General features: G+C 42.8%; 1 protein-coding gene across 1 annotated transcript in view; it reads left to right on the forward strand.

Moving 5' to 3' along the window:
• LOC126562242 (uncharacterized) overlaps positions 1–13,676 on the forward strand; it is a 54,727-nt gene extending 41,051 nt beyond the window's left edge. The window contains exons 5-7 of the mRNA XM_050218690.1: positions 2,007–2,183; positions 12,470–12,583; positions 13,297–13,676. Coding sequence (XP_050074647.1) covers positions 2,007–2,183; positions 12,470–12,583; positions 13,297–13,676 — 671 coding nt within the window. The remainder of the gene's footprint in view (positions 1–2,006; positions 2,184–12,469; positions 12,584–13,296) is intronic.
• Positions 13,677–14,433: the final 757 nt, after the last annotated feature.

The following is a 14,433-nucleotide window of genomic DNA, read 5'->3' on the forward strand; positions in this document are numbered from 1 at the left end:
AATTAGAGGAACTATAAGCTAGTGGTGTTATTTTCTTCATCTTTGCCACTACAAAGCAAACAATTCTTGGTCTGACATTTTTGGCAACCATTACTTGATTCACACGTAGATGGATAGTCAGTCTTACGCATAGAGGAACGTTCCAGATGGAATTTGATATCAATCCGAACTGGAGAGCGTAATGCCAGCTGGCCCTTAATTAAAATAAAAAATATAAAACTTCAAATATAACTTCAGCCGTAGACCTAACGCATGACATGACATTCCTTACAGTTTCGGATATCATTCTGGTTTTCACCGACATTAAAATTTCAACTTCGGACATCAAGCTTGTCTATTTTATTGAACATATAATTTGCGGATATATGATAAAAAAAATGAGTGTGAAGCGTTTAGAACAAATTCAATTTCATTGTTGTCCCGTTCTCGGCACAAACAAGATGCTTTTATAGATGGATAAAAATCGTACGACATTGTCTCCGAAACATTCTATACCTACTAATGTACTTACAGACAAAATGACACAAATCGCCGAAAATCCGTAGCCGGAAAAGACAAAAAGCAACACGAAAGAACATTCGTCGTTGACACTATTTGACTGAAAGCTTTCATCTGACATCCTCCAGGCCTCTGTCCTTCGGATAAATGTTTCCCCAGGCGTGTTCAAATCGCTTTTATCAAAGCATCATTTTTTTTTATCCAGTACTGTACAGTAAGGGCCAGACAGACTGAACAGCTTCGGGCAAATAAAGTCAAGCAATACTAGAAATGGCAGGCGACCTTACCACCACCTGCGGTTCCACTACCCAAAAAAAAGAAAAAGAAGAAGTACAGGGCAGGATTATTTGTTTCGAAAATCAAACCAACACCCTGTTACTCTTATTCTTCCAATCTTCTAGTCACACTTTATCGTTCTATCGCCCACGCAGCCGTACGATTTACGGTAAGGGTCGTGCGAATAGAACTTTCTTCTAAAGCCCACCCATGATCGAACCGTTCGATCACACGAATTGCGAACAAACGTTAGGTACAAAGAAAGCAAAGCAAATGGTTACTGCCGGTGGCAGTGGCGATAAAAATTGAAAATCCACCCGAAAAAAGATAAAAACTGGAGGAGTAAAAATTAGGATTTATGTCCCATAATCAGTTTATTGATAACATTCCGTGTTTTTTCGTTCCTTCTTTTGCTTCCCTCGGCTGCTCTCTTATTATTGCCTTCCGGATTCAGCAGATGGCGAAGGTAGCATCTCGAGGGATGCTTCAGCCCATCGTCATTCAAGATAGGCCCGCTTGCTCGTTTGGGGTTGCGCGACACAATCTGCTGTCGTTTTCACAATCTTTCCAAAGCCGTAGAAAATGAGAGTTGGCAGTTTGAAATAATCAAAGCCCCCAAGGTTGCTTTCGGAACGCGTATTGAGGGCACGTTCTATTATGATGATGCACTGCAGCAACATCGGAACACAGCGGAGATGGTGAATTAAGATTTCTGTTACAAAGCACGTCACACAGTCACGATTGTCACGGAGAACAATGTCCGTAGAATTGAAGACAAAAATCGCGGAATTGTGTGTAATATACGCCATGAAAGGCGGACCTAATAAAAGGTAGGCTTTTGATCCCTGCCCGTCCCACACAATCGGCAACAAGATCTATGCTTTGCGTCGTTTTCTTGTTACAAAATGTACTCAGGGATGTTCCTTCATTTTTCAGCTTCTTTTTGTGTCTGGAAAAGTAAAAGATAATCTTTGCGTAAAATAACTAGCTTGGAACCGTGTTCTTCAACAAACAATCGCAGAAAGCAACCTCCAACAAACGACTGCAAATCTCAATTGATAATTTATAGCATCTCACATCTCGTGCTTTCACATATGGCAAAAGCAATGCGAACTAAATGACATCAAATGCAGGAAACGGGCACGGTACTCCACGCCGAAGTGTGTGTGTTCTTGATGTAGTAGCAAATATGCACCATTCATCTTCTTCACGTGTTGTCGCTATCGTTACAGAGGCCCGTGCGGAAATAGTTGGACCACAAGTGAAGTATCTGACACCTGACTCGACGCTGAAATTGATATGCCGGGTGGTGCAGAGCACGGAAGCTTCAGCATTCATTTTCTGGTACCACAACAACCGCATGATCAACTATGACCTCGACCGAGGTATCAACGTTTCCACCGAAGCTGGTAAGTGTAGATGTGTGCTTGTGTAAGTGTTTTGCTTTTCCTGGGACAACCCCTCCCCCCCTCCCCTTTGTCCACCGCCCTGGGGATGTGTTTTTCATTACACTCCTCTACCACCGTCCAGAGGTCCCCTAGCGATTGTATTTACGACCATCGACAGCGTGCTTCACTCATCCGGGCTGGTCTGGGCAACCGTCGCGAACAGTTGATGTGACGTTGATGTTGATCGAAATAGCTTTTCAAGCAGTATGATTGGATAAACACTACATAATGGCATTATAATGTGAGTGCCACGGGATCGTTGCCTGTCCCGGGTGTCGATGGCAGAGCAACAGGTATAGTGGGTCGGTTTCGGGAATGTTACGCTAGAGTGAAGGTAAGCCATCCGGCAGCCAAACAACAATTCCACACTGGTACGATAGTTTCTCGGTATCTGCTCAGGATGGAACAGTATCCAGTTTATTATGCAGCGAACGTTACTCGTCAGGATTATTTACCACGATGTAAGGGATAATGGCACCGAACCAGACAGTGTGAGAATGAAAACGAGAAAGAGCAATTTAAATATTATAATCGGTGCAATAAGATGATCTTAACGCTTTTGCTGTTATTAACCATCATCTACTTACCTTAATACCCGAAACGTAAACAATCTCTTGGATCCAGGTTCAACAGCTACAAATATTTTACCACAGATAAACCGGGTTTTGAAGTCTAAAAATACTTATTTTTTTTTTTTTATTATTTTGGTACGATTGTTCTCTGGCTTTTCCCCTGTTCCCTGTTTTTACATTTTGAGATTACAATTCTTAAAGAAGATGCATTAATTATTGCTAAAATATAAAATATGTAATAAGAATCGATTCGAGCGGACCTTGTGGTAGAGGAACAGCGGTGCCGGTTTTCACACAGTAGGACTGGAGTTCAAATCCCATCCGGACCGTTTCCCTGTAGTCTGCGTGACTATTCAACTACTTGGTATCGATAAGTCTAGTGGGCCATTCGATAGTCGGTGTGACCAGTATTTTGTAAAACCAAAACGAAGGTCCCATGAATGTTTTTCTTTTTCTGTAGAATTCTTTTGTAGAATCTAGAAACAATACAAGAAATAATTTAGGAGATAATACTGACAGTATTGTTATCAATAAAATAAAACCACTCGCTATTTTACATAAGGAAAAAATGACTCTCAGGAAATAAGACTCTGAAGCCAATTTTGAATCTGGCTCAGAATGAATCTACTTTGTTTTATTCTGTAAAATGTGTATGAAAATTTTGGCAACACGTTCCTTTCATTAGATGAAATCGGTTATTACTCGCATTTTTAGATTTTGATGAAAATATGGCTAAAACACCTTCTTCTTCTTGACTTAACGACCTCTAAGGTCATGCCATCCATCGAAATTGCTTTCTAGACTGCCGATACCACGTAGTTCGTTAGTCAGTCCCCACGGTAGACGGTCCGCATGGGATTTGAATTCCGGTCCTGCCGTTTGAAGACCGGCGCCGATGTCGCCTATACCACCAGGCCGCCCCTAAAACTAAAGCCTAAGCCTAAGGCCTAAAGCTAAAATACCTCAGACCATGAAATAAGGTCCTTCATTAATTTTAAAATTCAAACTAAACGTTCTTTACAGTTTTGGGTATCCTTTCTGTACATTTTTCATTTCTAGAATTGATTCTTAGTTGTGCTAATAAAAAAGTTATATTTTTTGGGGTCAAAAATTTTTCAAACTTTTTTCAAATTTTTTTTTTTCTTACAAAACTATTGATGAAATTTTGACCAGAAACAAAGATGCTATAAAAAGGTCAGTTTTATAGACATCCCCGGAAGGGAGCCTTCCGGGGATGTAATTCTCTCGCGATATTCGTCAGCTCCTCGGTGTTAACTTGCCAAATCGGTGTCTCCTCAACCCGAACGTCCATATCCGGCCAATTAACTGGAGAGTGCTCGGGAAACAGCTCATCCACTACATGTCGCAGCACCGCTGGGTCCCGCTCACGCGCCGTCCTGCTGCCTTGGAACCGACGAAGAACTTGCCGGAACCACTGTCCCGTCTCATCATCGGCCATGGCCTGTAGCATTTCCCGGAACTGCCTTGCCTTGCTCTCTTTAATTGCTGTTCGTAAGGCGACGCGAGCTTGACGATGTTCCTCCGATGCCAAAGACTTCTCCAACTCGTCCGAGGCCACTCGTGCCCCACAAGTCTGGTGTCCACCAATACACGTGTGTGCTCGTGTGGCCTTGCGAAGGATAGATACACGCCTTGTCGTCCTCCCTGAAAACCCGTTTATGCTTCGACAGGTTTGGTCCCCCATCTTCACACGATACGAACGGTTGGTGAGGTAGGACCGCATCCAGTTCAGCATTTGTCCCGGAAGACCAAGAACCTGAAGCTTGGCGAGCAGCAACGAATGCGGAACACTGTCAAAAGCTGCCTTGCTGTCCAAGTAAACCGTTCAATGGCCGGTGTGACTTAGCAGGTCGTTAAAAAAATCTGAAACCTCTGAACTGACCAGAATGCAAGTAGAACATTAGACAAAATTGGACTCGAAAAATACATGATTTCAATATTTCTTCAAAAGCAACGGTACAGCAGTGTGCTTTTTTCGTTTATTTGTAGAGGTTTTCAGTCTCAGAGACTACATTCACCTCTCTATAACAGTATGCAATCGTTTATCAAGATTCATATTTCAAACAAGGGTTGTTTTAAGGTTAGGTTTAGTTATGGATGTAGTGGTAAGTTAGGGTATTCAAACAAACTTATAATTTTACATCTTTCTTAAATCTAGCTGCAATTTGAACGATACGATTCTTCTAACTCCAACCAACCCTCATTTCCCGGTGTGGCCTGTCAAATTGCCAGAGCCTAGAGTGTGACGTTTGAAGTATTACTTGTGGGTTACTTATGAAACGAATCATCCAACCTTGAGTAATGAATCATTTTAAATGGTCAGATTCTATACTTTAATGATCGGTAACTGTATGTACCGCAATTGAAAATTAATTAATAGAATCATAATTTTAATTCCATCGTCTGCATGAAGCGACCAATAATTGCTTAACTGTAAATTGACTTAACGTATAAATGAAGCAGCAGCACGCATTACAGCTCAGTAGATAATTCGTTTGTGTATAACTTATTATCCACCTTAATCCCGTTTACATTCTATTTGTAACCCGCATTCAAATATATCACTACCGCCCTACCGGCATTATAATGATCATATGTACAGCGATAAAGCATACATTCCCAGCTAACGCAGCTTATCACAGCACTAGTGAAACAGCAATTGTGGACCAAGCGTTCTGTGGCAAAATACATAATCATATATGGTGAATAAGGCGACAAAGCAACCAAACATGATTACATTAGTCTGCGACGGGTCTTTCAATAGATTACCTGAATCGGTGCCCGTTGTTTATGCAGAGCAGAATGATGCAATTGTCTACATTTCTACCAGGCAGCGTAATTGATTTATGGACGGGAATCGACACAACGCTAGCACCTTCATTTGCTCCGTTATGCAACATTTATTTCCAATCCATTAGTCACGAGATGCCACACCGTTTGTGCGGAAACGCTGGGCCGAGCACTCAACAAAATTAGATACCAACGATATTGACATTTTAAAATGAAGACTATAGTACAGCCAGCCCTGCTTCGAAACCCCGGTACGAACATCGTTTCTTTATTTACATGGTTCGGTAAGCTCGTAATGCGGTCGTCCTATCCTGACCGTAGAAGTATGTTTTATTGGCACCAACATCGCACCGAAACAAACAAATCAAACGAAATAAGGAACTCTAAACATGCCGTCTTGTATGAACAATACTTCCCTCCATTTCTTTATTTCATGTTCTAGTTACTAAATTCCAACAGTCGGACAAACATCCGGAAAATTTCGCATTAAATCAAACACTTTCAACAGCTTTTAGGGTTTCACCAAAACAGCATAACATACGACATTCCCAAGAAATGGTTATCGTACCGAGCGTTTCCCTCAGCACCGAATGAAATATTGATATCACTTGATATCGTAAACCACCCGCCGACCGAACAAAATGTTAAACAAGGTCTCTGAAGAAGTTGGCTTTCTTTCCCCATCCCTACCCGTTGGCACAAACAATCATGAATCATTGTGCTTTGTGTCTGTTAGCACCCGCCGTGTGTGAGCAAGCGCGTCCATTGTCGGCTCGTTTTGCTGACCGCAGTAACGCAACGATCCCGGATGTTCGCCCCCTTCAGCACATCTCTATATCATTCCAATTTGCCCTGGCTGGTGTGGAAGTTGAAGTATCAAAATAAATATTTCCCTAACTCGGGCGAGAAGCGCCACGTCGCTTCGTTTGCACTGGCACGGCTCGGATGGGTTCTCTGACATGGGCAACGGATTTCAAAACTCATGGCTCGAGGTGATAGATTTTCTTCATATTTGTTTCGAGCGCTTTTTCCTGCGTGTTGCATACTGAGCTTGGCCGTGTTGTGATGTTAAATTTTCCCCTCCTTCAGCACGTGGCGTATACAGTTTAGGTTAAGCTTCCCTTGTGTGCTTGTGTAGGTGGTGTATGTGAAGTAAAGCTCCTTACATTTATTAAAATGAATTTTTGACCCTTGCAATACCGTCGGTTGCCTGCCTTTCTCGGCTACTCGGAGACGGGGTTCCAGCCGTGTTCCAGCCACCAAACGTGGCTACAAAAATTTGCCTGAAACACGGGAAAGCACCGCCTCGCCTCGATGAAATATGGCCAAACGTTAGTACACGACCAAGTGTGTTCGAGTGTTGGTGGCTCGCTCCGTGATGGTATTTGTGACGAACGCCAGTTGCACCAGCTGACCAAAAACCCGGAAGTGGACGAGGATATTGCACGATGCAGATAAGAGCTCTGGTTGTAGCTGGCCACTTGTACGCACGCCCACCCTTCGAGGCGGGAAGTGCTGGAAGGGTGCACACCCTCGACAGAGTGACTTTATGAACCATGAAGAAGCACTCGAGTAGATGCACATGAACAAAATCCTTTTTCATTCCATCCACGGCCACTTCCACAGCAGTTGTGTGCTGCGTCCTGTGACTTCATGCCATACGTTGCGTTCCCCCGTCCGGGCTTCCTAATTCTAGGCAGGGTCGCGTTCGAGATGACCAGATGATGATATCGGATTTGGAAGGAGCTGGCAATGTGTCTTGTGCAGATTTTATAATAAATGATGGCCTTTTGTCCCAAATTTGCATTCAACTTTGTACCCAACTCCGGTTTGCCCTGCCGGTATGCTGCTTTTGCTGCATACAGCTGTGAAATGAATATGCAGATTAAACGTGATAACCTTCCCAGCAAGCAAGAACGCTCGCAATGGAAGCAGTTCCCGATTCTGCTCGAGAAGATTTGGATCATGATCATCATTATAACGCATTTATTTTAATTAATTTCGTACGACAATGCTTCCGATGTACGATGTACTTAGACAGTTTAGGGGTGTAGGAGATGGGGATAAGAACCCAAACACTACCGGCTATCGATACGAGCAGTGTGGAGATATGCTAGATGTTGTACAGATTAACGAGCCTATCTGTCAGGATCGCTTTTATATGTGGGTAACCCGTACTTGTGCCACATCACAAGTAACCCAAAGCTCTAAATCAAACGATTGTAACGGCATTTGCTGACCGGCAGTAGAATGTGTGCGTATGTGTGCTTCGAGCACAATGAATCATTATATTTTTATGGTTATTCATATAATGTTAAATAATAATGCATTGGTTGTACTGCACACTTTGTTCAATGGCAAAATACCTTGCAACCGCTGAGGAATTCGGATGCTGGGTTTCGTAGAAGAGCACTCACAGATCTGGCCAAAAATGTAGAGAATTGTTGATGGGTTGGTAAAGCCACTCTGGAATGGTGCTCAGCACTCAACGTCCATTACCTGTTTGTTCAAATTCATTGTTCTGGTTCTGAGGTGAATTATTCTTGGAAACTATGTTTAAGTGTTTTAAGAAATTTACTTCATGAACAGGATTCTGCACATATTTTGATAAATTGGCCTTGTCTGTTGTTACATGTGCATATCGTAGACCGGCATCATCCCTATCAGTACGTTTAAGGCTATCATTGTTAAGAACTTAACTATTATGATGCGGAACAACAAGGCAATATGACTCCTTTTTCATTGTGCTTTAATCCGAAGCGATAACAAATTTCTATTATTTCTAAGACCGGTATCGAACATCATCTAGTTTATGCTTAGCGGGGGAGTAAAAAAAGGAAGTCGCAATCGAAGTGTCACAATTGACCCACTTTAAATTTAAACTGAAAAGCTACTAATGACTATCTGGATGGGATGTAAACCCTGGTCCTGACTTGTGAACACCGGAGCTGCTGTCTCATCTACCACCGCACTACCTCTATGACTGTTTTACGTGATTTGTTTTTCAATGATTATTAGTGACCTTTCTAGTGACCTTATTAGTGACCGATACCATAGATCGAAATGAGCTATGGAAAATAATGCAGTGGCACCACTTTCCTGGAAAGCTGATCCGGCTGTTAAAGGCCAGCATGAATGGGGTGCAGTGCAAAGTGAGAGTATCGAACATGCTGTCGGAATCAGTCGAATCTCACAGGGGTCTTAGGCAAGCAGACGGACTCTCCTGTCTACTGTTCAATATAGCCTTGGAAGGTGTCATACCTGGGAAGGGATATCCGTGGCACGATTCTCTACCGGTTTCTTCAATTTCTTGGCTTCGCCGATGAGATAGACATCGTGGGCAAGACGACAGCGAAGGCGTACACCCGACTGAAACGTGAAGCAGCAAGATTTGGATTGATGATCAATGCGACGAAGACGAAATACCTGCTTGCCGGAGGCTCTGATCGTGATAGAGCCCGAGTGAGAAGCAGCGCATTAGTCGACGGCGACCATCTCGAGGTAGTAGAGGAGTTCTGCTATCTTGGGACTGTCGTAACTTCGGATAACGATGTCAGCAGCGAAATCCGGAGACGCATTGTTCAGTGGAATCGTGCCTACTACGGCCTTCACCGTCTGCTGAGATCCAGAAAACTTCGAGACTGCAAGAAATGTGAAATTTATCGCACACTGATTCGCCCGGTGGTCCTATATGGTCACGAGTCTTGGACCATCCGAGCGGAGGATGCTAACGCTCTTGGCGTGTTTGAGTGTCGGCTCCTCCGGACCATCTTAGGCGGTGTGTTCGAGCATGGAGTGTGGAGAAGAAGAATGAACCACGAGCTTGCTGAGCTATACGGAGAACCGGACATCCTGACGGTAGCAAAGACCGGCAGGATACGATGGCTGGGGCAAGTTATGGGGATGCCGGACTCATGCCCCGCCAAGAAGGTATTCGTCAGCGACCCCCAGTTCGGCACGAGGCGTCGGGGAGCACAGCGAGTTTGTTGGCTGGATCAGGTGAAAGGTGACCTGTCGGAGATCGGGTGCCTACACGGATGGGAAGCTGCAGCCAGGGATCGAGCTTCCTGGAAATCTATTGTTGACCGGGCCATGTCACGACGACGGGCTCTTTAAAAGAGCAGGCCATCATGAGTGAGAGTGAGTGACCTTTCTGTGTGACCCGTTTTTCGGATCATCTTGGACTTAAGATGCAAGAATTATAATCTGGTTCACTTGCCACTTGCCTGGGATTACAGAGGTTGATGTGTCTAATGTGTCTTAAAGTGCTTTGTCAAATGTTTCTGACTTGAAACGTTACTTTTGAGCATTTGTTGTTTGTTTTAAGATATTTAGTTCAAAAGTTCAAATCTGACGCAACAACAAAACATTTACACATCTCTGAACATAACCACTATTGAGAGGTTGTTGGCAGTATTTAAATTTTCTACTCTCGTACTACTATTTGGCGTAGTGGGAAAAGTCTGGTCGCGCCTGTTTTAATCTCTCGGTCGATCAATCCCACCCGGACAGTATCCTAGTGCCCAGAGCTGACTATCCTGCGGCAGATACAATTAAATTCAATCAATGATGTAATAAATGGCGGAAAACCACTTGCCAACAATAGTCGACTCCGCCCTGATGAACCACACAACACCCTTTCACGCCGAGATACCATCCGCTTCACCCTTACCCCCCTAACACCCTTATCTGCCAACACTGGAACTCCACATGGCACAACCTGGACCTCAGCAACAAACTCCGTCCCATCAAGCACTGAACACCGCTTCATGGGAAGATACCGAATCCAGTCACATCCAAACGAGTCCTTTCCCACCTTCGTATAGGGCATCGTAAGTAGGAAGGCGAATGTAGTCTCTAAGACTTAAAGCATCTATAAATTAAGGATGAAAAAAATGGAGACCTCTTGAGGTAGCAGAGCCAAAGAAGAAGAAATAAAAACTTTAAAGTGATGAACACCGTCAAACCGATATTTTAGCGACAAATGAAGCCTATTAACTCCTTCTTCTTCTTCTTCTTCATCTTCTTCTTGGCTAATCGAATGATTTACCAGACTTGCCGTTGGATAGTCAGTCTTCACTACGGGAGGACGGTCTGGGTGAGATTTGACCTCCGGTCCTGTCGTTTGGAGACCGGCGCCGCTGTCACCTATACCACCGGGCCGCCCCTCTTCTAACTTTTTTTTAACCTGACGTCTTCGGATGACAACCCTTGGTCGGCAGTGCTATTGACAACCCTTGGTTGACACATTTTTCTCCTGCTGTCAATGTATATAATTTTTTAACCGAGATGTTTGTATACTGCCAAAACAAAAGTGTCATCGATTAGAGCGCCGGTAAATTGTTAATTTGCAAGTGGCTACTTGTTTCTGAATCCCAGGAACAGCAGAAGAAAAATATGCCAACCAAGGGTTGTCAATAGCACTGCCGATCAAATCAATACAATCATACGAAGACGTCAATAGCGCGCCGAACGAGTCAATAGTATGCTCGAACGATTCTATAACGCGCAGAATGTGTCAATAAAACCGGCGAACACCCTGTAAAATAAACTCACGTCATGTCACAATGGCTAATAAGACCATAGCAATTCAACTGCAATAATATTGCTTTCGCCTTGTTAGCGAAGAACGTAAAACCGCCCAAAGATCTGATTAGTAGACCATATTAGCAGCTAATTTTCGTGGAACCTGCAATGGATCTTACACACAGATACACCACATAACAAGCGAAAACATATAGGCTGAGACAATAAAAAGAAAATGAATTTTAAACTTACTCGCTGGATATTTCTTATCGGTTTCCAGGAGAGTGATCTGTACTCTATCATTCGTAGTATTCTATTTGTCTCCACAATTTTAAATGGTTACATAATAAAGGGATAATTTTTCGGATCATCAATGATGAAATGATGGACCATCAAGTGAAACTAAACAAACAGATCGATTTTAGTTGATTTGTAAATCGCCTTTGGTAAATGTGTATAATTTTTAAAAAAGTTCATGTAATGATCAGGGAATCAGTAAAATTGCGTATTATTTTATTTTATTTTATTTTCGAATGCCTTAAACGAATACTACACCAAACAAAGAAATTTTTTGGAACAGTTCATGCAAGGTTAATCTGTCGGTTCACTAAATTGAAATTCCCATGCTTGCGCTGGAACTGTATCTAACTATTGGAAATTGTCATTTTCCCCCCATTCAACACACCTTCAACTCCAAGTCCACCGACCTTTAACTTCCAATCGACGGAACATTTGTCTCGCTCGGTCAAAAGTCGCCAGAACATTCTTCAAACGAAACATGTTCAACACTTGACGGCAAGCGAATTCAATTAGCGATTACAGCCAACGATCAATTTGCTTGTAGCCCTCCATCTGCACTGACACTGGTTGATTGAATTTTAAATCGTACGGATTCGTAATCTTGCACCTTGAAAGATGATACACGTTCAATGCTTCGAATGCTGAGAATTTAAATCAAATTTACTCACCTATCTAAATGGTTCGGATGGTTTGCGTACGCTACGCCGGTCAAGAAACAAAAAAAGGGAAAACCAAATTACCTTTGTTTTTCCAACTAAAACACAACTAAACACACGAAACGAAGGCCAAATTCGCCAAAACCAAACTTGATTGATTGGCTCGATTCGTCCGAGTATTTGGGAAAGTTTTTTTTTCCCCCGAAAGTTTGTGTGTGTGTGTGTGTTTTTTTTTACGAACAGTCACCATGACGCATCACACTGTGAAGTCCACTGGGGAGGGTAGTTTTTTTCTGCTGCTGCTTCTGCTACTACTCGTCACTCCGAAAATTCGCCACAAATGCTTAAACAGTTTCGTTTTTTTCCCATCTGCTTTGGACAGATTTCCACTACTCGGAGCTGACGATAAGTCAGGCCAGCAAGGAGCACTCGGGAAATTACACCTGCGTTCCAAGCAATTCGCAGCCAGCCAGCGTGGTTGTACATATATTCAAAGGTAGGTATCCACCATCAACGATGGTCATAATAATTGCGTCACCACCGTCCAATGGCAATGGTGCCATGATGGTGAGGAAACTTCGCTCACAGGAGCATTTTTAATTTCCGTTACTGGGTCATTGGTGTTTTGCTTCCTGATTTTTTTTTTTCCATGCCATGCCAGGTCCGGTTCCGCAGTGGCTTTTCTGCTGCAGATGTTTGTGTTTTGGAATATTTTTATTTTTCACTGCAAAATTATATGTTTCACTTATTGCACTCCAACATCATCGGGTAATTACCCACGGTACTACACACCCACACACAGGCCAGACATCATTACTCGCTCATTTTCACACGCGCGCCTAGCTTTGTACTGGTCCGCTCCGTTTATTTGGCGCTATTTCATTTAACTGATTATATTTATTTTTTCCCTTTCCGTTTCAAATTCATGCATGCAAACCATGCTCCAAAGCCAATCTTTTTTTTCCCACTTTGAAAGGAATGCTAATTTTTATTCTGCCTTTTTAGTGCCTTTTTTGTACGTGGGAAGGCGAGCAATAAAAAAGCTCGCGACACAGCTCCTTCATTTACTACTACGCAAGAACATGTGCAATTTTCATCACACTGATTTTTTGTCCTTTGTTGTTGCTCTCTCTCTTCCCTCCATTTCTCTCTCTCTCTCACACACACACACATTCTGCCGGAAAAATCACATATCTGTGCGCCATGTAGGTGATAATCCGGCGGCTATGTATCACGAGCATCGCAGCTCATCAACGATACCGTACCGGGACCGTTTGGAAATGTTGCGGTTGCTCGGATTCCTAATGGTGCTGCTGGTGGTCGTACGATACAGGCGCGTGGCCGACCTAGCCGAGGACGGCACGTCCCATGCAGCGGTGCCAGCGCAAACGGGTGCACCCGGCACACACTGTCGGGCGGAAAGGCGGGAGTGCGTTCCCTCGTGCAGCGATGCGAGTGAACCGGGACGGTTGGATGTAGCACCAGACAGCAGGACACACCACGTACAGATTTACATCGACACCGACGACAACCATCAGCCGCCACGGGAGATGCATCAAACGGGATGTCATTTGATCGCATGCTTTTGAATCGTCCCTTTCGACCTCCCACGATAGCGCAAGGAAGAAGAAGGATGCGTGGTGGGGATCGTGAGGGGGCGAGGGGTGGGAGGGGGGGGGGGGGTCACGATTGCATCGAAGTTAAAGCTGTACAACTAGATGGATGGTTATGGTAGTGACGTTATCTTGTTTTTTACAGTAATTTAACGACGAGAACCATTCTCTTGTACAATTCTTTACGATTATTTGTACGTTTTTTTTTGTGCATTACCAGCTTTTGTGTTACCTTTGTTTTACACAATTTTTACAACATTTAAGTTCAGTTTTTAACCGTTTGTTTACGTGTACGTTCTTCTCCTTTTTTCTCCTATTTTTATTTTGTTTGCTGTGAGTGAATTTTTAGATATTGAATTTCTTAGCCTAACATATTATAGGATAAAAAAAACAAATGGTGTTACATGTCACGTTTAATAAAACGATATTTTGAAATAAGTCTTCGAAAGCTGCTCGTGTTTTTATGTACCTTATTTCATCCCAAAACAGTCATCTTCAACTAATGTTGCCCTCTTACCTTTAGCTCTTTGCATGTTTCGTTAATGGTAAGGAAAAATGTATTATAAATTAAATTGTTATCATATGTTCATAAAAATTTAATTTATTAACTTTTTTATTTAACTTTAAAAATAAACATTTTTTTCAAATAAGGTAAAATTAAACGATAAAAGATACTGTAATCAATCAATTTACATTATTTTCTTTAATAAATCTTTACTTTAAGAAAAGAAAT

Source organism: Anopheles maculipalpis, chromosome 3RL (assembly GCF_943734695.1).
Source record: "Anopheles maculipalpis chromosome 3RL, idAnoMacuDA_375_x, whole genome shotgun sequence".
In the NCBI taxonomy this organism is placed as follows: Eukaryota; Metazoa; Arthropoda; class Insecta; order Diptera; family Culicidae; genus Anopheles; species Anopheles maculipalpis.